Source organism: Nothobranchius furzeri, chromosome 14 (genome assembly GCF_043380555.1).
Source record: "Nothobranchius furzeri strain GRZ-AD chromosome 14, NfurGRZ-RIMD1, whole genome shotgun sequence".
Classification (NCBI taxonomy): Eukaryota; Metazoa; Chordata; class Actinopteri; order Cyprinodontiformes; family Nothobranchiidae; genus Nothobranchius; species Nothobranchius furzeri.
The window spans coordinates 57489814-57511896 of NC_091754.1; the positions used below are offsets into that span (position 1 = coordinate 57489814).

General features: G+C 41.3%; 1 protein-coding gene across 1 annotated transcript in view; it reads right to left on the reverse strand.

Moving 5' to 3' along the window:
* Positions 1-22083, reverse strand: part of LOC107380990 (collagen alpha-1(XXVIII) chain) — a 70470-nt gene that overhangs the window by 20148 nt on the left and 28239 nt on the right. Inside the window, exons 12-17 of the mRNA XM_015952427.3 lie at positions 15768-15836; positions 15604-15672; positions 13454-13522; positions 3429-3497; positions 2780-2848; positions 274-342 (exon numbers count right to left, since the gene is read on the reverse strand). Coding sequence (XP_015807913.1) covers positions 274-342; positions 2780-2848; positions 3429-3497; positions 13454-13522; positions 15604-15672; positions 15768-15836 — 414 coding nt within the window. The remainder of the gene's footprint in view (positions 1-273; positions 343-2779; positions 2849-3428; positions 3498-13453; positions 13523-15603; positions 15673-15767; positions 15837-22083) is intronic.

Below are 22083 nucleotides of genomic sequence, written 5' to 3' on the forward strand. Positions count from 1 at the left end.
AGCATGTAGCGACAGTGGAGAGGAAAAACCCCCTTTTAACAGAAAGAAACGTCCAGAGGATCCTTGTTCCATCTGATCCTGTACCCAAACTGCTGCTTTTTTAATTAAATATATTTCTTTTCTGCGTGTGTGTCACACAAATACATCTGACCTGGACTTTTGATACCTCAAGTATCTAAAATAGTCAACTTTGGCTAAAACAGTTTCAGTGGATCATTGGAATGTTGGAAATATCAGCAAAATAATTCCATTCATTCGTGTGCAAGAACAAACCTTTGATCCTGGGAAGCCCTCTCCGGGTGGGCCTCTGCTTCCCGGTGGTCCTCTTGGACCTTCTACACCCTGATAGAAAACAAAAGCAGTTACTGAAACTGGAATGCCAAAGATTCCTAACAGGACCAGATGCAGGATTGTCAGGATTGTGTTTTTTTTATTTATTAAAGTTTATGAAAATGCGCGACTCATGAGACATTTGAACATTTTAAGTTTTCTACCAAACCAAAAAGTCCAAAAGTTCAGTAACAGACGTCCTCCTGCTCTAACGGAAGCATCTACGGGAGGAAACCCAGTCATTTAGAGCTCTGTTTTGGGATTTATATCGGGGTGTTTCAGGCCCTTCAACGCTGTCAACTAGAACCATTTAAACAGTAAAAATTCATGTTGCAAAGTCTGGAATTGTAGCTGAGCTGTCTATCTTGTCCCAGCTGGAAGACTGTCAGTAAAATGGCGGTAAAAAGGTAGATCATGCTGTGGTGGGATTGTTTTCATTTAGTGTATGAACATTTAGCTTTATTGTCGTTTCACACCCGGAACACAGCAGGCGCGGAAGCGCCGTGGAACGACGAGCGCTTCTAATCAGCATCCTTGTTAACCTACGCTCTCGGTCACATCAGCTGCGAAGCGCCACGAAGGCTCGTGCCGTGCAGCCATCGTTTTGGCGTGAGCTCTATTTTTCCGTGAGCCGTGAGTGAGCTGCGTCAATTCTTGCAGGAATTCAAGCCAAAGCAGAAGAGGCAGACTGGTAAATTTAACAAAATAAAAGAAAAATTTCAAAGATAAAACACCGTGATTGATAAATGTGATCATGTTTGTGTATCTAAACAGACGAGAGAGATAAAAGTGAACACACACACACACACACACACACACACACAGCAAGGGAACGGGGGTGGGAAAGTTTGGAAAACAGTAGGCTTGAGCAGAAGTGCTCGTTGAAAAGTCTCGCCTGACGTGAACAGAGAAGGAGCGGACAGCACACGAATGTCGTGAGCGATCCACTTAGCTCAGCTTGTGCAGAGATATGGAAATCCATTGTTAGCTAAACTAGATATTACCACTGATTGCACGAATATGCTCACTAATTACACAACACAGATTCAATGAAAAACAAACAGCCAGAAATGTAAATGTGCTGTTTCTTGATAACAGGCTAAGAGCTAACCACCACTTCGATAGAAGAGGCAGCCATATTGGATTTTAAGGATGGGGCGGGTAATAAATTGTCTAATTTTCAACTTGGATGGGCATTCCAGTTCATTTTCCCAACATAGACAGTGGGAATTTCACTTTCTGAGTGGCGGTGGATTGAAGCATTAGTCAAAACTTGCCCCAGCAACCAAATTAGCAACGTAAGCTAATTTTTATTTATTTCTACTCATTCAATTTATGTAGCAAAATGCTCATATGTAGTGGTTGGGTGGTAGCTGTGCGTGGCTGAATTACTGAGATAGTATTAGTATTTGTTTATTGCAACTCCATCATTCATGCTCATGGAAGTCATGTTGTATTCCAGGATGGGAGTTGGTCTAAAATAGTGGTTTTTCAATTTTCTTCTAATGAATCTGAACTCATTAATTCCTATTTCTGAATGCAAATAGAACATAGCGTTGCACTAAATGTGGTCACCATCTCCGCATGCTAACATGTCCTAAAAGTTGAGGAGCACTGAAAAAACACTTTTTAATGATTATTTCTGACAATCATGGGTCACTCTGAGGCCTAGTCCACACGTAGCTGGGTATTTTTAAAAACAAATATCCGCCCCTCCAAAAACTTGCATCCACACCACCGCGTTTAAAAAAAAACTGTCCACACGTACCCGGATAAATACGTTGTTAAGGACATGCCAGACCTGTAGGCGGCAGTACTTCCCCCGTTCTTAACCTCGTCCTTCGTCTGTGGTCTTCCGCAAGGAGCAGTAATTCCGCTTGCAAAAACAAACAAGCAAAAAGCGCTTGGACAATTGATGGATCGGGTAAACACAGGTCGCACACGTGATGTCAGCATTTTTTTGTCGCGGAAAGTGACGCTGCGGACCTTAAAACTCCGGTTTTGTCTGTCCACACGTAGACACCCAAAACGGAGAAAACGCAGATCTTCACTTTGGCCGGAGTTTTTAAAAAGATCCGTTTTCGTGTGAAAAAACTTCGTTTTCATGTGGATGACAGGCCAAAACGTAGTAAAATATCTACGTTTTGGCAGATCCCCGGCTACGTGTGGACAGGGCCTGAGTTTTTCATGCAGACTGAACATGAAAATAGTCTCCTAAACCTATTTCCTGCATTAGTCCTCTGGTGTGTGGTGAAAATTGTCCTCTGAATTTGACCCCTCCCCATGGGGAGCGGGTAGCTGCAGACACGGCTGCACTTGGGAACTATTTGGTGGTTTATCCCCCAGTCCAAGCTGTCTTTTAAGTTTTCTTCAAGAAAAAAAAAAGTCTGGAAACAAGATATTCTACATAACAGATAGACCATTATCTGAATATGAAACATTCACTTGCCTTTTCTCCTTGCACTCCAACTCCTGGGAGGCCAAACGGCCCTGGAAAACCCGGAGGGCCGAACTCCCCCTGTGGATTCCCATAAAACAACGATAACAGTACATGCGTGTTCATAGTTACACAGTGCATCGCTCTAATGTCAGCTGGAACAGCTTGTGATTTATCACTTATGGAAATCACCCAGCCTCCACAAGCCGGCACAATTCATAAAAACACATGTTCACATTTAGCCAGTTTTATGAAATTGTTTGAACTTTTCAGTGACAGAAAAGTAACTATAAAGTTGCTCCTGGTGTCTACATCTGTGGTTTGAAGCATTTGCAGATGGCTGCAGAGATCTGCAAACACACTGTGGTAAATGAAAACCTTACCTTTACATGTGTGGCTCACTGTGTCAGCGCAGCACTCTCGTTCCCACATTCATCACACGGAGCCGTAAAACTGCAGCCCTCCTACACTATTCAAGCTTTAACCCTGATTCATCACCTCTAGACTGTGACCTCCTATATAACACCACGCTCAGTGCATTTATCGGTGGCTCTGGCAACTTTTGGCCTCCTGCACAATGAGACTCTAGCTCTCTAGCTTTCTCCATCTTTGTCGAGTCTTTTGAGCGAGGCGCCTCTTTTATAGCCTCTCTGTACTCTACCTTGTCTCCTTTAATTCCAGCGCCCGGCTGTCCTCTGGGCCCCCGCGGCCCCTCCATGCCTCGCTCACCCTATGAAGGCGGACAGAAAAGTTATTGCGTTTTGACTTTTGAAATATTAGATGTGCTATAAGACAGTAATGTCAGAGCAAAACCATATGTAGCATATCAACAAAGGTCTCTTTGATAAAAGCTTCAGTCATACACATGTAAAATCTCACTTTCAGCACTCTGGAGTCTGATATTCGCATCAGTCGGGGGTGATTGTGAAAAATATTAGATTTTCTAATTAAATTGTTGTGTTTCTGTCACAGTTTTGATTCATTGCTTCTCCTACAGCTTTAGAAAAACCCGTAAATGACCATGAACGTAATTTTCACTTTAGAAGTGTGGGGGGGGGGGGACAACACGGGGGTGGGGGGGGGTTGGGGGGGGGTGGATCTTTACAGTATGTTCTAATGGGAAACAGGCTTCAACACAAACAGTTGTTTTCCGCTTGGTCCTAGAGCTCAACCAGAGTCAATTTAATGTAGCGTAATATTGTTTTTGGATGGTAAAGAGTGCAGGGGTCAAAACTTGACTTTGGAAAAGTGGGGGGGACATGTCCCCCCTGTCACCCCCCAAAATTACGTCCATGTATATGGCATACATCAACATGCGTGGCTCAGTTAGTAATAGTGTGTATGGTGACCTTGGTAACGAGCTGACACTAAATGGGATTTTGTCTAAACGAAGAATAAACATGGTCAAAGTTTAAACTAATCACAGAAAGTTTGACACTGTGGGTCTAAATCAACAATTTGATATATTTTGTTGTTTTATTACTATAAAAGTTCACGTTTTACTGTTTTTGTCTATTTTTAAAACCACAATATTTGTTATAGTTTGGACCAGCGCTATTCAACAGGTGGTCCAAGGGCCACAACTGGCCCGTCAGTCATTTTGGACCGGCCCATTTCCCACATACCTCTTACGAAATTATTTGTTTAACTTATTTGTAAGTTAAACAATTTCTTGCGACCCAATTCGCGACTTAACTCATTCACGGCCAGCCGTTTCCCGATCAGAAAAGCCCTTCGCTGCCCTTTTCTAGCATTTTTATTATTTTTTTAAGAGTCACAGAAAGTTGCGCTCTATGATGATGTCAATGCCAAAACTAAGAAAACAAAGAGGAAGAATCCGCGCGTTTCGGGCATTATCTGTTCTTTCATAATCCGTTGTCGAATTGTGATCGGCAGAAGCTTTTCCGGTTTGCGCCTCACTTTTTTTTACAGCAGTGGCCCAAAACGATCTCCTAACACATGGATGTTCTGCTTCCTGGTCAAGTGACGTGTGACGTACGCGGATGAAGATCGGCTTTAGAACTGGGATGTATGTTCTCACGGTGCGGGGGCTCGTTCCGATGCCCACACAGTAAAAAAAGTAGAGGTGCTGAAAAAAATCGATTCAACTCTGAATCGGGATTCTTATTCATAAAGATTCAGAATCGATTCACAAAGGTTCAGAATCGATTCCAAGAACTCAAATATTTGGCACGTTACAGGTCTGAGATGCACTTTTTTGATGTTTGTTAGGAGAGTCCGTACTCCGTTTACTTTTGTGGTCCCATAAATTGAGATGATTTATGTTTGAATCTGCTGATAAGAGGGCACTTGAATGTAATTTTTTTCATACTCAGAAATTTGAGATATTCTCATATTTATATTCTAAGTTGATAAGCGAGTACTCAGGATTACTCATGTAACTTGTTTCTACACATACTTGAAAAGTATTTGACCGTATTACTTTCAAAGCTACTGTTAGGTAACTACAGATTTGTTATATTTTACAAGGTAAGCAAAAATAAATGTTGCCTTTTGGTCAAAAGATTGCTTCTGTTTACAGTTTTAGAATCACTTTATTTTACATTGTAAATTAGCATTTTTGGAGCACGACCAGTTTAAAATCAAACATAAATGTCCCATAGCTTTAACTAACTTGTACAACAAAATAGCTAATCCTGGAGCTGACACTCTTAATACTGATTGTGAATCGATTTAAATTGAGAATCGATTCTGAATCGAATCAGCACCCCAAGAATCGGAATCGAATCAAATCAAATCGTGAGTTGCTCTAAGATTCACATCCCTAAAATAAAGTGAACGGTTGGATTTAAAATGACGACTTTTGTCGTCAATGGCATTGAAGGAGTTAATTGATATAGGACATAGTCGCAACTTCATTGTAAGTGCGAGAGTTGGTATTTTGCGACATTTGAAGGCGTGGACCTCTTTGTCAGTAGTTCTTGGGAAATAAGTTGCATCCAAAAGGGAGGAGATGTAAGGTTGACAGCAAAAATAGAAATTTAAAGATGATTCGACTGATTAGTATGCAAATAAATGGTAAATGGACTGTATTTGATATAGAGCCTTCTAGAGTCCAGGAACCCCCAAAGGTGCTTTTCAACAAAATCAATCATTCACCCACGTGCACACACATTCACACGCATGCTGAGGGAGAACCCAAGTGCCTTATCTATCGTGTCATTTTCTCAGTAGATAAAGAATAAAAGTACGGAGGCTTTTCATTCTGACTATGATGATGAATATCCACCAGCCTCAGGGGCTCGACAGATAAAAATAAAGACACTGACTCTAAACTACCAATGAAGTTGTGTGATTTTCACTTGGAAAGCTACAACACTCTCCAAACTGCAATTCAAGAGATGCAAAATGGGGATTTGACTTGGCTTAGACCAGGGGTGTCAAACTCATTTTAGCTCAGGGGCCACATTGAGGGAAATCTAGTCCCAAGTGGGCCGGACCGGTAAATAAAAAAAAAAACTTCAGATTGTTTTCTTTGTTTTAATACAATCAATATAAAACAAGGCTGGAGCCTGAGGACAGTGTAGTACAAGTACAACACCTGAAGTGTACTTGAAAAAAAAAAAAATAAATCAACAAATAAAAAAAACATTCCTTAGTGATTCAAAGAGCTTACAGATCACATGGCAAGATCAGTTTCATGCAGCACTTAAAGTATATTTGACTCATTTTACTGTACATCTTTTAGCTTTCACCGGCACATCAATATCAGAAGTCACATCCTGAGTCGCAGCCAACTTCAGGATGTGATTCAAGTTCTTGTGTGAGCCTTGAGCACAGCTTTGTTTTCTTTATACTTGTTAGAGAAAACTTGCTCACAATGATAAGTTTATTTTCACTCTACGTTGTAAAGTATGTAAATAAAGTTTACACAACCATCTCGCGGGCCGGATTTAACCCGCTTGCGGGCCGGATTCGGCCCGCGGGCCGCATGTTTGACACCCCTGGCTTAGACTATTTGAACTTCCAACTATTTCCCCAAACACTTCTTGTTCCAACAAAATTTACACGTCTTGTACAATTTATACGTTGGTATTATTGTTCTTTTTCTTGTGATACTCCCATTCCTTTAAAGTGGCAGTGTAGTTTCCTGGCACTAGAGGGCAGTACATACATTGCAAGGGAGTTTTACCCCATATCGCCGTGACTGTCGCTAGTTAAAAAAAAACATTTTGGTATGCGACCTCTACGTGATTTCTCAGACTTTGATGGTCCTTCAGTTATTTCCATCGAGAGAATACAATGCCGATTGTAGTTTTCTGGTGCTGTAATTTCCAGACCTGCCCGGGGTCCTGCGCCTGCCAATGACATCATCATACTACGGCAATGCCATTTGGCCAACAGATAGGCAGCAAGGCAAGGCAGCTTCATTTATAAAGCACATTTCAAACGCAGGGGCAATTCAATGTGCTTTACAATTAGCATGAAATGGCATTTAAAACTGAGCAGGGTCCAGCTAGCTGCGGTGCATTTGTGCTTGGGCTACAGAAACGCCTTAAGGGGTTTACTGTAGCTTTTCACTAACCAATCAGAATGGGCATCAAAATATGTTATTTTCTGTGCTACGTTTGTCAAAATAAAAGTCTACACTAATTGATCATGTTGCACCGCGATGGCAAAATAAAAGCTGCCGCATCTATAGAATACATTTTTGTTGATTTTTTTTTTTTTAAATATTGTAACGACTCCAACTTGTACTTTCTGTTTCGGATCTTTATTCCGGGTTACCTTTGGCCACAACCCGCGCCTTAACTCCAGGAAAAACAACGTTAACGATCTCCGTTCAAACTAGCTTGTTTTCTCTTTCTAAACAATCGAACCGGAACTCTCCACACAACCGGCCAAGAACATCCCCTTCAACATAAAAGTCCAACCATAACAAATCGTATCCCTTTGCACTATTTTTAAATAATGTAAAGTGTAAAATATATAGCCTATATTTAAGCACTTATGCTAACCATAATCGTAGTTTGAAATGTATTCAAATATCATGAAACATTTAAATTTCACTTTATTTTGAGAGACAGTCCGAAGTAGAGGAAAAAAGTTTGTGTCCCGCCTTATTAACAGTCTCCCGTTTTGAGTTTAATATTTGGCCCAATCTCAATACTCGCACTGCGCCCTGCGGTCTTCAGCCAAGTGCACTTGGAGAAAGTGCGCAGTAGGGTTTGACTGCGTAGTACACAAGTGTGCAAATAATTGCTGAATTGAGACAAGGAGCGTTGCGTCATCGATCGCAACTTATGCCGGGATGCTGGTCGCTGTGAAACTTTTTTTCAAAAACCTTTATCAACAACTTTCAAACAAACAACAAAGCAATTATTTGAAAGAAATTTTTACTTCATTGCTGCTTTGTCTAAAACTTTCAGAGCATCAAATAATCGCCCTAAAAGGAACTAATTTCATTAGAAAATACATATTTTTAGAAAAGGAACTTGAACCTTTTCTCCCGCAGCAATGACTTGTGGGTACTTCCCTTGCCCGAGGTCCGCATCGCTGCGGACTTGGGTGAAGTGCAGATTACGGGTGTAATGGGGGCGTGGTCAACTTCCGCACTTGAGAATCGGGACACCCTACGCACTCGCACCCCTGCCCAGGAACGCGCAAATGAAAGGCGCAAGGGTGCAAGTGCGAGTATTGAGATTGGACGTTTGTATAAACTGTGGATAAAGCAGGGGGCGGGACTAAACGCAGGTTCGGGTTCGGAAAGTGTGGAGCGCGCTCACGTCAAACCAGCAACACAAAATAAAAGGGCAGGGTGAGCACAGAACTTTCATTTCTAACAACATTTTCATGGATATTTCCAAAGATTAACTATAAAAATACACCATGTCTCTTTAAGACTTATGGGTTTTCTCTCAAAAGTCAACCGAGTCAGATGGCGCCACCCCTAACTCTCACGGATTTCCGCTGTGCTCAGACATTTCTCTTCAAAACGTAAAAATGAAGTGGCTTTCTTTTTTATTCTGTCACATCTCCTACATAAAAAACAGACATGTGAAAATAAACACGTGCCTTCCGCATGCTTGTGACATGGTTAAGGAACTATTTCAAAACAAGTATTTTTCACATGATACACACATATATCATATTCACATTGTTTGAAACTTACTTACTGTTCTTTAGCTAGTGCGACTTTTAGGACCACTGTCAATCTGTATGGTTACCACGGTGACCCTAATGACCAACTGACAGCAGCTTTAACATCTTTGTTGATCTTGGTTCTCGTTACTTCTTACACATTTTAGATTAAATGCAAAAATTTGTTTAAATATTACACCATGATATACTGTTTTACCTTCTGTTTGCATAAGTCTAGGGACCTAGATGTGGAGTACGAGTTTGTAGTTTGTATGTATTTGTACTCCAATCTGGAAAACCTCAAATGTTAATTTTTAAAAGAAATTTGATTGTGATTTTTTTTCTATAACATAAACTGCTTTAGGGTTAGAGTATCTTTTTAACAGGAATATTAGGAAAACGAGGACACTATGGTGGTGAATTTAATTGAAGAGCCTTTTGGTAACAACGGGTCAGGGATGTAAATCTGAAATATAACATTACTCGATCTAACTATAAACCTCCAAAGCACCCCACCCACACCCTCTGGTGTGTAGGAGGAACTTGATCTTGGCGCTGACTGACTTGTTAATGTATATTTTAAATGAGATATTAAAATCAGGCAGTATTTATATCATGGGAAAGTTTCCCCATCCCCCGCTTGTTTCTTAGTGACACAATGAGTTTCAGAACAGGTCTGAATTTATTATCAGCTTCATTTAGCTTTAAAATGTCTGTTTATCAATGCAGTTGATGCATTATGGCCTGTTTTTTTAAGAATCAGCCTTAGACGTAAAATAACAACTGAAACAGGCAAAAAATTAAGCAGATTTTCTTCATTCTTAAAAAAAAAGTGTAACAAGATAAAATCTTTGTAAAAAATAAGTTTAAAATACTTAAATGTAAAGTTTAGTATGTTTTGCAGCTTTATGATGTCATAGTTTATGAATTTTTCCAATTTTCATCCATTTTTCTTTTTCTTTCTCCTCTGGGATATTTATGGCTTCTTGCCCTTTCATGTTTTATGTCTCAGTTTATGCTTTCTGCTCCCCTCACACCTGGTCTAAACTACTAATTAGCCTCCCCATCTCTTTTCATCAGCACCCTCGCAATACATTGTTGAAGGTTTTCAGCCGTCGTGCCCCAGATTCCTTTGTATTTGTGATTTTAGCCGTCTTGCTTTGGTTTCACGTTTTTTTTTATTTCATCCATCTTAAATATAAGAACTTAATTTTTAAATGCTTTAGCAAAATAAAATAGAAAGAAAACAGGACCTGCATGTGATTGAATGTTTTTGTGTTATACGTTTAAATGAAGCCAATGTGGCATGCATTAGATACATGTTTCACTTTATTTTAAGGCTATTTGCTAGCATGAGTTTCTCATTTTGTTTGACTTTTTCATATTGTTACCTCCTCTTTTGTAAATCTCCCCAGATTAATTTGTTGCGGTGTATTGCAATGATATGAGCTTGATGTATGCAAGCTGAGAAATGAGAAGTTGCACACATCTCCTTCCATTGACTCTGTTGGGTTGCATTGCCATGTTTTTGCTTAACCTATAGCTGACTAGTTGATTTGATGGTTGCAGTCTGGCACTTTGCCACTAGATGGCAGTAAAACACTCGTGCTCCCTCTTTAATGGATAAGTAAACATAAGCTGTGTTCATAAAACACTTTCAGGCTTCAATGGTGCGATTTCTCAAAGTGTTTTATGAACACTAATTTGGCCTCTTTTACTCTACTTTAGCCTCCAAGTGGATCAAAAAAGAATAAACGCAGAGTTCAGGGTACGCAAGAAATCTGAACCAGCTTAGCAGATGCTGACAAATGGCAGCAGACAGAGTGTGAAGACTTTGAAGAATGATCTGGTGTCAAGAAATCTCATTAGTTGTCACACACACTGGTATGCGGTGAAATTCGTTCTCCACATCTGACCCATCTCGTAGACGTGGCTGCGATCGGGAAACATTTGGTGGTTTAACCCCCCACCCCCACCCCCCCACCCCCAATCAAACCCCTTAATTTTGAGTGTCAAGTAGGGATGATTTTGGACCCATTTTCAAAGTCTTTGGGACCCAACCATGGATTTGAACCAGCAACCTCCAAGCCACAGTGCAGACACTCATACCACTTCTTCTGTCCAAGAAAACATCGGGGACAGACTGACGTTCTTCTAAAGCTTGGTTTATGCTTGACACATTTACTTTCCGTTTGGTGATGCGGCTCGCGGATGGAACGCGCTTCACAACTCGCAGCGTTTATGGTTCATGCGGCTTGTCTCTGCGGTGAGCCAATATTCTCCAAAACTGTAGGGGGCAGCATGGAGCTCTACGGCATGCATCCAACACTACACCATAGTAGAAGTAAAAATTACTGTTGTTTACAACATGGCATTCCAGCATTTTTTAACAGCGTCCTTGTCTTTTCCGACAGTGCGAGCTATTTCTCTCCAAGAATTATTAACAACATGTTGATCACGGTGATTTTTGAGAGCTGAATCATACAAATGTCTGTATTTACGAACCTCTGCCATACTAGTTCCTGCCAGTCCGCCATGTTTTTCCGCGTCCGACCGTCCGCGTGGTTAGAAGATTTCCTAGGTGCGCGGTGCGGAAAGTTTGGGCCGTGCGGAGGCGCGGTGGAGGGGCGTGGTTGTTAAGATGACACAATTTTGCCGCGCGGAGCCGTGCGAACCTCGCGGATGCGTCAAGCATAAACCAAGCTTCAAGGTCATGATATTATACAGCTGAGAACTGGGAGAGAAAATTATTTTCTCTGATGGCATCTAGAAGAAAAGTGTCTGGGGAAGAAAAGGTGAGAGCTCCCATCAGTGTCCTGACCAAAGTAAAAACAAGCAATGAACAACAAATGGTAACTAAACATCCTCCCAGAGGAACTCCACCCATCCAAGAACATGGTGAAGCCTTTTCAATAGGATGGAGCACCGCATCAGAAGGCCAAAATAGCTAAATACGGTCCATACAAACACAATGGCAAACTTCAAGCATTCGTATAAAAAGGGGATGTCATCAGCTGAGCCAAATCTCCACAGACTAACTCAATGCATCAACTTCATTGAAGCCTTAAAAAGTAATAAAATGCTCAAAATTTCTCTTTAGTACCCTTAGAAGCATCCAACAAAAAGGTCCAAAACATTCAATCGACAAACTTTCCAAACCCAAACAATTGCGTAGCTCGTGAGGCTGTTGGCCACCATTGCAATGTACGTGTACCACCACCCCCACTTCCACCCACACACACACACACACACCACTCTGAGAGATTTAAACCGGCACTTCAAGGTCATCCAAGGACACAGATACAGTATCACACACAGATGTCCATTCATTAGCATAGCAATGCTGCATTTGCATGCTGGCTTCCAGAAGTTTGGATTTATTGTCACAACCCTCAGATCTGAGCACACCAAGCAGAGGTGCTAATGACGTGGAAGAGAGGGTTGCACTGCCGCTGCACTCCTGTGAATCTGGAGCTTGTCAGGACACGTCAGGCGAGGAACGCTGCTTTAGAGCGCCAACGCCAGCTGTGAGTCTACGCTGCTAAGAAAAGAAGAGAGAGAGAGAAAAATGGCACCCTGGAGGCTAATCTACAGCAGCGGGGTGAAACACCTTCTCCTGTGTTATGGAGGAAACTGCTACTTCTCCAAGGGAGTGATGAATTAGATGACAGTCCCTAGCAAGTGTAAATAAAAAACATCACCTGAACTCTACCTGCTGCTCCGTAAATATTGCAGACAAGCCAAAAAGTAATTACACACGCCATGGCCTGAAGACACGTCTCCAACTCGTCCAATCGCGACACGCCATGGCCTGAAGACACGTCTCCAACTCGTCCAACCGCGACCACGATGCGTTTATGAATGATGAGTTCTGTGCCGGTTTGGTTTGTGGTGTCAGTTATAGGAGCTGTAGCTCTGGGGCAGATTTTTGGGCATTTAATTAATCAAAGTGTTCAATTACACAACATCAAAAGTGGTGAAGCTGACTTTTAGCCTTTGGGATAATTAAAGGATGGCTGTGCCCATCATGTCTCCATGTTCTTTAGCTTTATGATCAATAGTAAGAACGGAACCAGGAACTTGGAGGTAACGGGGATTCAGAAGCCTCATCTAGGTTATCTTTTCTCACAAGTTTGGGCTTTTACTCTTCAGCTGAGGTCGGTGAGAGTGGGCTTCTGTGGTTTGCACAAACCAACGCTGGTATTGTAACGGACTATTATTTTCCTCTCACTGAATCAGTGTCTGAAGTGTGGAGGTGTCCTGGATGTTTTCTCTCTCCCTGTACGGACTCGGCGCTGAGATGCTCTCATCTCCTCTAGCGGGGTTGATCAGTACGCTGCAACGCAGTAACCGTCATCTTTTATCCTCCCAAACACGTTGTCAATTTTCCGTTGCGGTGACCCAGAATCAGGAGCTCAGATTGGACCTTGGCCCAGGTCGGAGTGGGGGTGGGCGGAGTCACGAAGATCGCATAAAAACAGGGTCAAAAGGGTGAAGCTTTGAAGTGGTTTGAGAGGAAAAGTTTCAGGAAGTACTGGTTTGTCCCAACAGCTTTGGACATAAAAGGCATAAAGACCCACTCACCTTCGGCCCGGGGAGGCCTTCTCCTGTCGGTCCTCTCCCTCCTTGGACTCCTTGCGGCCCTTGGGGTCCCTGAAGAGAACACACAACGCTCCTAACCTTTAGAGGAAGCTCATCCTGAGCAACTCTATCGCTAAAACTGGATTTCAATGTTAGTTTTCAGGTTTCTGTTAAAAAACTGTAAATGACCTCAACTTGGTGAAATAAAGATTATGCAGACTGACAAGCTAACGGCTAGGCAAGGCACAGCCTGTTTGCAGGTGAAACAGGAAAAATAAGAATATGGTGCAAGAGTTCATTTTGGTCATCAGTCCAACTTAAAAGGTGAAACTAATGTGTGAGATGGACTCATTCCATGTAAACGCAGATTTGTAACTCTTTATTTGTTATAACTGTGATGATTACGGCTTACAGTTTATGGAAGCACATTCAAAATCTCAGACCTGCTGCTCCGTATATATATGCGGATGACATTCAACTGTACTGCTCTTTCAAGGACACAGAGTTTAACAAGCTAGCTGATCTACTTGATTGCGTTGAGCGTATTAAGGACTGGCTAGCCAGTAGCTGTCTTCAGTTGAACTCAAGCAAGACCGAAACACTGATCATCGCTCCCGAACAGAAAGTGCTTTTAATCAGACAACACCTCGGTTTCCTGAGCTCCTCAGTCCAGACCAGTCTCAGAAACCTTGGTGTTCTTTTTGACCAGTCCATGTCTTTGAGCTGCCACTCAAAACATTTAGTAAAGAACTGCTTTTATCATTTGCAAAACATTTCCAAATTGAGAGCTTTTACTTCAAAATCGGACTTGGAGATGATTAACCATGCTTTTATTTCTTCTCGTTTAGATGATTGTAATTCTATCTTTACTTGTTTTAACAAATCATGTCAGTCGTCTCCAGTTGGTCCAGAACGCTGCAGCAAGGCTTTTAACAGGAACCAATAGAAGGGCTCACATAACACCAGTTTTATCTTCTTTACGTCGGCTACCGGTCGAGTTTAGAATTGATTTTAAAATTTTAGTTTTGACTTTTAGAGCTGTTAATGGACAAGCTCCACAATATTTATCAGACCTTTTAATCCCTCACTCTTCTGGCTGCACACTACGGTCCTCGGGTCAGAACCTACTGAAGGTCCCTAAGACCAGATTTAAAACTAGAGGGGGCCTGTCCTTTCACGCTGTAGCCCCCAGACTTTGGAACGCCCTGCCCTTGTTTCTTCGTGTGACCGACTCGGTTGATTCTTTTAAAAAGCAGCTGAAGACACTTTTATTTAGACAAGCTTTTATGTGAGTTGACCTTGTGCTCCTGTCCTGGTTTGCCTTTTTATGTGTGTCGTGAAGCACTTTGTGATTTTATCTGTGAAAAGTGCTATTTAAATAAAGTTTTACTTATTTACTTAAAAGGTTCAATTTCCTGGACTCAAAGTGTCACCACGAATCAGCTGATGAATCCAAAACACCTGCAGTGTTCTTCAGCCTTTAGATGGTCTCTCAGTCTACGCTGGATTACTGACATGAACAGACTTTTGCACCATATTCGGATGTTTCCAGTTTCCTCTCTGATCGACTGTGGGAAAACTTTGGAAGAAGTTAGTGACTGACTTGCTAATGACATAAGGGAAATTGTATTGAGCCTTTAAGTCTAAATTAAAAGACAAACAGCACAATTTGTTTGAAGTATTATCATATTCCTCACTGCCATACATGAAAATTCTCAAATTAGTCCAAACGTACCAATATCTCTACCTAGTTACTAACAGTCACAGCCCAGTGAGACAGCAGGTACCGTGCAAAGCACAGGAACCGACCAATGACCAATCACTATCTGTAAATTTGTGGTATTGTTTATTTGTTTATGAGCAGGACCTTAGATTTTAATGAGCCGAAGAGAGAATAGAGGACCTGTCCTAGTTCTTTAGGCGTAAATGTTTGGCCCATATAAAAGTGGGTCAGGTTTTGGTTCCTCGTCTGCTGACCTTTGTGCTAAGGTGGAGACAGCAGCACTAACCCAAACCAAACACAACGTCTTCAGAGGCCTTTTGGGGGAAATTGCTGCTCTTGCTGCGGTGACAACCCTGACACACAAATCAGGTCAGAAACAGCGGGAGGACAGAGTAAAGCCGCCCACTTCTATTGCGCTGCCGCCACTCACCGGTGCTCCAGGTTCTCCTATTCCTGTAGGACCAGGAGGGCCCGGTTGCCCCTGGAAACCGACATCCCCCTGCAGTGAGCGAGACATCAAGGGGAGAGACACAAAGGTAGGTTGTTATGTTCTCATAACACAATTTCCCTAAACAGCAGGGTGGCAGACTTTACCTTGGGTCCCGGAAGGCCGATCCCGGTTTCTCCTTGGATTCCAGGTGGCCCAGGAAGTCCCCTTTCCCCCTATAAAAAGACCGATGAGAGCAGAAATTGTGTATAGGCTTGATAATCAGCAGCGATGCACTTACAGGCACGGTGAAGCATTAGAGTCTGTTGGTGACAACAGGACCAACGTTCCACTGACACCAAGCTGCTAATGTTCACTAAATGTCTTTGTGTGAGGATCTAATAACTACACTGTAATCCCGAATAAGTTCACTGAACTCTAAATTTATGAGGAAACTGATTACCTAATAATTTTTGTTAACTTATCTAAAAACTATGTTTACCATAACCTAAAAAATATGACCTGAATAAAATTAAAGCATTTAACTACCTCCAACCTATAACTTAGCACTTAAGCAACTTACAAAGTTTTATTTCACTAAACTTGCATATTTTATTTTATTTGAACTTTATTACATGTTTTTACTAAATTAAATATTATAACTTATATGAACTCTAAATGGACCTATTGAACCCTAACCCAAATAAGCTGAATTTACTTAAAAGTGACAATGTGGCAGGCTGGTGAAGGCAGTAACTGACACCAGATCATGACTCACACACCCCTAGATGCTAACAGCCAATGAAAGTGGAACACTCAAAGTCAAGTCAAGAGTATCTGGTGTGAACAACCACAGTAATAATAACAATGGGACAGCACAGCCGTACAGCATTACTTTGACCAACCTCCTCACTTATGGGGCCAACATGATACAAAAAGTAACACCACATCTGCAACACTGAATGAAATAATAACTGAGAACAACAATCCTCCACAATGAACATGCATAAACACCCCAAAATAGAGCAAAATAACTGAAAATATTTCTACCCACAATGCACCACGCCCAGCAGTTGTTTATTGTTCCTGCAATCCATCAAAATTGCTAGTTTGTGGTTGTTTTTCCTGGAAATCCACAATTTAAAAAAAAATACGTAAAGATGAATGGAATAACATAGAAACATAAAATAATAAATCAATAATTTTTTGGTTAATATTACTCATTAAAGTTAAGTTGTCCTTTGTTGATTAATTAAAGTTACGTTTACTTAAAAAAAATAAATAGTTCAGATTAATTAAAACGTTTGAGATCAATGTACTTAAAACAAGGAAAAGGTTGAACAAGCTCAACACATTTGAGTTTAAAACATTTTTTATTATGAGTTTTATCTACTCAATATATTTGATTATTTTGAACTTTTGGGTTTACAGTGTAGAAGAGCGTGCGTTTGTTTCCATCATGAAGAACGGCTGAGGTGTTCAGCGAGGGGCCACACGGAAGGTGTAATAAAGGGGGCGTGGAGATTCTAGAGGGTGCATACCACCACACTTGTTTTTCCTTTCCTTTGCCCTTTCAAGCAAGTTAGAACAATGCTTAACAGCAGACAGACGTTACTGTGCTTTCCAGGTGATAAAGGATGACAGCCAGACTATTAACACCCACATTCTTCTAAAATAATTAGGAGGGGACCGATTGGTGCGGGGGAGTGTGCGCTTATGGCAGAATTGGCAGGTATAACACGGGAGAGGAGGCTAAAGACAGAGTAATAGACAAATAAGTTGACATGTTAATAACAGACGAGCTACATCAGCGGAGTCGCAAATGTCACGCTGGAAATGAATCGTAACTCACAAATAAATGTTTGACTGTACATTCTCTGCTCGGTGTTATGAGTTCGTAGAGATGCTTGACATTTGTGGTGTTATTTATGCCAGAGTTGGATGATTTCAGTCCAAGTGTTTTAAATGTCAGTGTCGTGAGTGTGTGCTATTGACTAAGTTATTCTGAGGAAAACTCGGGATCAGGCCATATGTCTCGTTTGCAGCGGTATATTGTTTGTTTTAGTCCTGCTTCTCCACAGGTACCACTCGATATGTTTGTGTTGTTGATTCTGCCACATTCACGCTGCCCTATTTTACAGAATCTATACCAGAAAATAAGTGTTTGAAACATCTGACTGAAAGAAAAAGGTCAGTTCTTGAGGTAACTGGCCCGTTGTTACATCATAAATTAACAGAGACAATCCACATTATTTGGAGAGCTGCGTCCAGTTTCAGCAACCACAACCAGAAAAAATTACTACCACTCATCTTCTTAAAGAGCAAGTCACCCCCTACCAGAGTCTAACTCCATTCTCGTTTCCTGTTTGAAAAATGCACCACAAGGAGGTGTTGCCTGGCAGAATGAGAGGGCGGAGCCGCTAACAAACAAACACACACACACACACACAAAAGCTCACAGCAGCATTGTGACATCATATGGTACCAGCTAACATCATAGGGTACCTGTTCACCAATAGGAATGGTGGATTTAGATTCAAATGTCGTGCAGAGTTTTTAATTGAAGACGGGGCAACGCTGACAGTTTTAGACAGAATATTAAAATTTTTTACTAAGATGCACTAAAGTGCCAAATTATTGACTGCATATGTCTACAGCACGATAAGACACTCATTTATACAGTTTATCAGTAAAAAAGGAAGTTGATTTGGGGGTGACTTGCTCTTTAACTGTCTTTTCTCAGTAGGGAAGCAGGATCCTGTTTAGTCCAAGAGGTGGGGAACACACTGGACAATATTATTATTAGCCTGGAAGTGAAAGTAAGACAGTTGTGCTTTTGAGGTGAAGAAAAAGCTAAATCATCGCCACGGCCTACACTAGTCTGAGGAAGCTAAAGGAGGCTATGAAATCACGGACTGATGATGACCTGACTTTGTTGTTACTGGCTCACAAAGACATTGTGACATCATAATGTACCAGCTAACATCATAGTGTACATCTTAGCCATTAGGAAATCTCAAACCATGATTTTCTTAACCCTCCCACTGTCTTTATGGGTGACCCCGCGAGGAAAGTTGACCATTGAGAAGGGTTGATGGTTTATCCCTTGAGGTCCATGTGGCAGGGGTGAGGAGTGACCAAGATGCACTGAAGTGCCTAATTATTGACTACATGTGTCTACAGCACGATTAGACACTCATTTATACAGCTTATCAGCAAAAAAAGTTCATTTGAGGGTGACTTGCTCTTTAACAATCAGTAAAAGACCAGAAGGTAAGGGGTTATACTCTCCATAGGAGAGTTTCCAGGACCCAAACCACTAAGGCCTGTCCTTTCATTACCAAAACAGCATTTTTTGGACTGAGACAACATCAGAACTCACTGGCAGGCTTGTGTCCCGTTCCATTTGGAGTCAAATTAACACTAAAACAAGATCACAGCAACAGTTAAACATTGTGGTGGTAGTGTGATGATCTGGGACTGCTCTGCTGCTTCAGGACCTGGACCACTTGCTGTAACGGATGAAACCATGAATTATTCTCTCTAGCAGAACAGCCTGAAGGAGAATGTCTGACCTTTGACCTTAAACAGACCATTCCTGCTGTGTCGTTATCTAAAACTAAAGAAATAAACTAAATAAACTAAAGAAATCTGGACTAAGCTTTATCACAGCACTGAACATCTGGCGTTGGAGCTTTGAAGTTTGGATGAGAATCCAATAGGGTTGAAAATGGAGAACACCATAAAAATGTGTTGAATTTGTACAAAGACTCAAGATCAAAGGGTTGGCGCAGGACTCAACGACACGGCCAAATATTAAATACCTGCTTTTACGGGGAACCAGTTCCCAGAGCAGCCACAGCAAAAACATGACCTGTTCCATGTTTTTGACAGGACACAGAAGTTTGGACCACAGTCACTCCGCTATTACACAACATTTCTTTCTTCAAATTCAGTACGATTTCACCGTTTCACCCATACGTAATTGCAGCAGAACCTTCCCAAATTGTTCTAGGTTTCCTTCTAATTGTTAATCAGGATGGCCTTTTGTTTTACTCATGTCCGTGTCTTTCACATACTTTCCATTCTTCACTCTTAGGGCAGGCGCTGATGTCTTGACTGGTGCTCTGAGGACAGTCTATCATCAGAGGTTTTGCCTAATACACTTCCTTGTGTTGTGCTAATGATTAGTTTTATTCTCTGTGTGAACAAGCAGTTTTTCTGTCAGCAGGTTATTTTATTCATGTTGGTGTCTGTCTAATCTGGTGTATCAAAGCAGAGATGAAATCATCGCAACAAAAAAATGAGAGAACAGTGGATGTGGTTTTTCGTGAAGGCTACACATAGATGTTAGCCTAAGGTCTGGTGGAAGGAATGTCTGAATGTGCTGAACTTTTAGGGTGGTTAATCACTGTCGACAGCTGCAAGAATGTAAAAAATGAACGTCAGAATAATTACCCTAGTTATTGGATTATAACAAACGGCCCTTGCAAAGACAAAATGAAAGATATCCATTCTAAAGGTTTGTCCCAGAAAAGATGTGTCGATGAGCTGTTGCAGCAAACTTGAAATCACCCAAAATGAGCAGGTAAGATGTTCGTAGAATTGTATAAATCCTTGTTACTCTATCAAAGTAATCTGAATACAAAATAAGGAGCCAAAAGAATGCTTCCTAGAGTGTTGTGTGCACTCTTAACCAGTGTTGTGCCCGATCGCGTATATTGAACGGTCGTTCGTGAATTCGTTCGGGTTTTTTTTTTTTGTGAACGTGAACTGAACTCGTTCGTATTTTGCCTGACGAACGTAAAAGTGAGTGCGTTCGTCCTGGTGTGCGTGAACGGGTTTATGAACGCATTCTTTCACCGTTCTAGCTCCAGATCTCCACGGAGCTTTTCCGGAGCTAAAGCCTAGCTAAAACATCCTGTTAACCATAGAGTTTATAAAAAGTAGAACCCGTCAATGCGGCCAAACATAGGCAGTAGCGGTTGGTGCGGCGTCTACTCTTCTACATCTATGCTGTGTGCAAGAGTCAAAGTTCACTAAAAATTTTAAACGGGACTGAAATATAATACATTTTTCAATGTTTTACACTTTGAGTTTGCTACCTCAGCCTGCTTCCTAAGATTGTTTAATTATTTCCCACTAAAAAAAAAATAATGTTTTCGTCATGTTATTGAGAATATACTGTAGGGCAAAAACTGCAGCTGGGTTTGAGTGTGGACTGAACGGGTGCCATATAAGTTCACTGTTCCGAAAATCTAACTAGTTCATAGTTCTTTTTTCTCATTATATATATATATATATATATATATATATATATATATATATATATATATATATATATATATATATATATATATATATATATATGAGAAAAAAGAACTATGAACTAGTTAGTTTTTGGAACAGTGAACTTAGTTCAAATTTTTTTTTAATTATGAACTAAGAAACGAACTAGTTCATTTTAAAATGTATGAACTGAACTTTGAACTAGTTCTTTTGTTAAACAAACTTTCCCAACACTCCTCATAACCTTAACCATTTTCTATTCTATTATTTTATAAATACCGTTCTCAAATCCTTTCTGGCCATTAGTGGCTGCTCCCGCAGTCTGTTTCTGTTATTCCGACAGACTCCAAGAACATTTGTATCCAACCCCGCCGCTTCTACAGAACAAGTGATTAATTTAACAAACAAAAGTGATTTACGATTAAATTTGTAGTGATGGGATTTATGGCTCTTTCATGGGAGCCGTTCATTGTTCGGTTGTTTACGTCAAAGAGCCGCTCAAAAGACTGGCTCCCTTAAACAAAGCAAAGCCAAGAGAGGGGCGGGGGGGGGGGGGGGGGGGGCGTGTTCCTCCGGTGCCCGTGAACCCGCACGATGGTTGGGTAGCATTCCTCCGACGTCCTTTAGGTGCGCTTTACCGACTTCCGGGGAGGTTTGTTACTGGAAGACGAGATAAACAGCTCTGTACAGGGACTCTGCTCTCATCGCTCACTTTGAAAACCCGTTCAAAAGGTCTGATTTGTTCGTGAACGTCACATCACTACACATTTGTCTATATGCACGGTTTTATTTCAGAAGAAGAAGCTTCTCATCTTCTGATTTTGTTTTACACACTCCAGTATCCATAGAATTTGTGTTGGCATCTTGTGAGACCCCAGTCCCAATGCAGGGGCTCTGGTACTAACATAAGTTACATTCACCTCTCTGCCAACAGTCTCGGGACCCACAGTCTATTCTTAGCTGCCAGCAGCAGTCCTACGACCACCCATATCCACCTGAAGAAGCAGTACAACCAGCCATTTGGTCCTGTGGGACCTGTGAGATCCCAGTCAGAATGCAGGGCTCTGGTTATGTGGAATAAAAGGACAAAATGCACAGTTAAAGAGTAAATAAAAGCCAATTAGTTATAGACTGTGAAAAGGGAACGTTCTACGGTTAAACTCAATCATGAGTCGGCTTATTGTCCTTCACTGA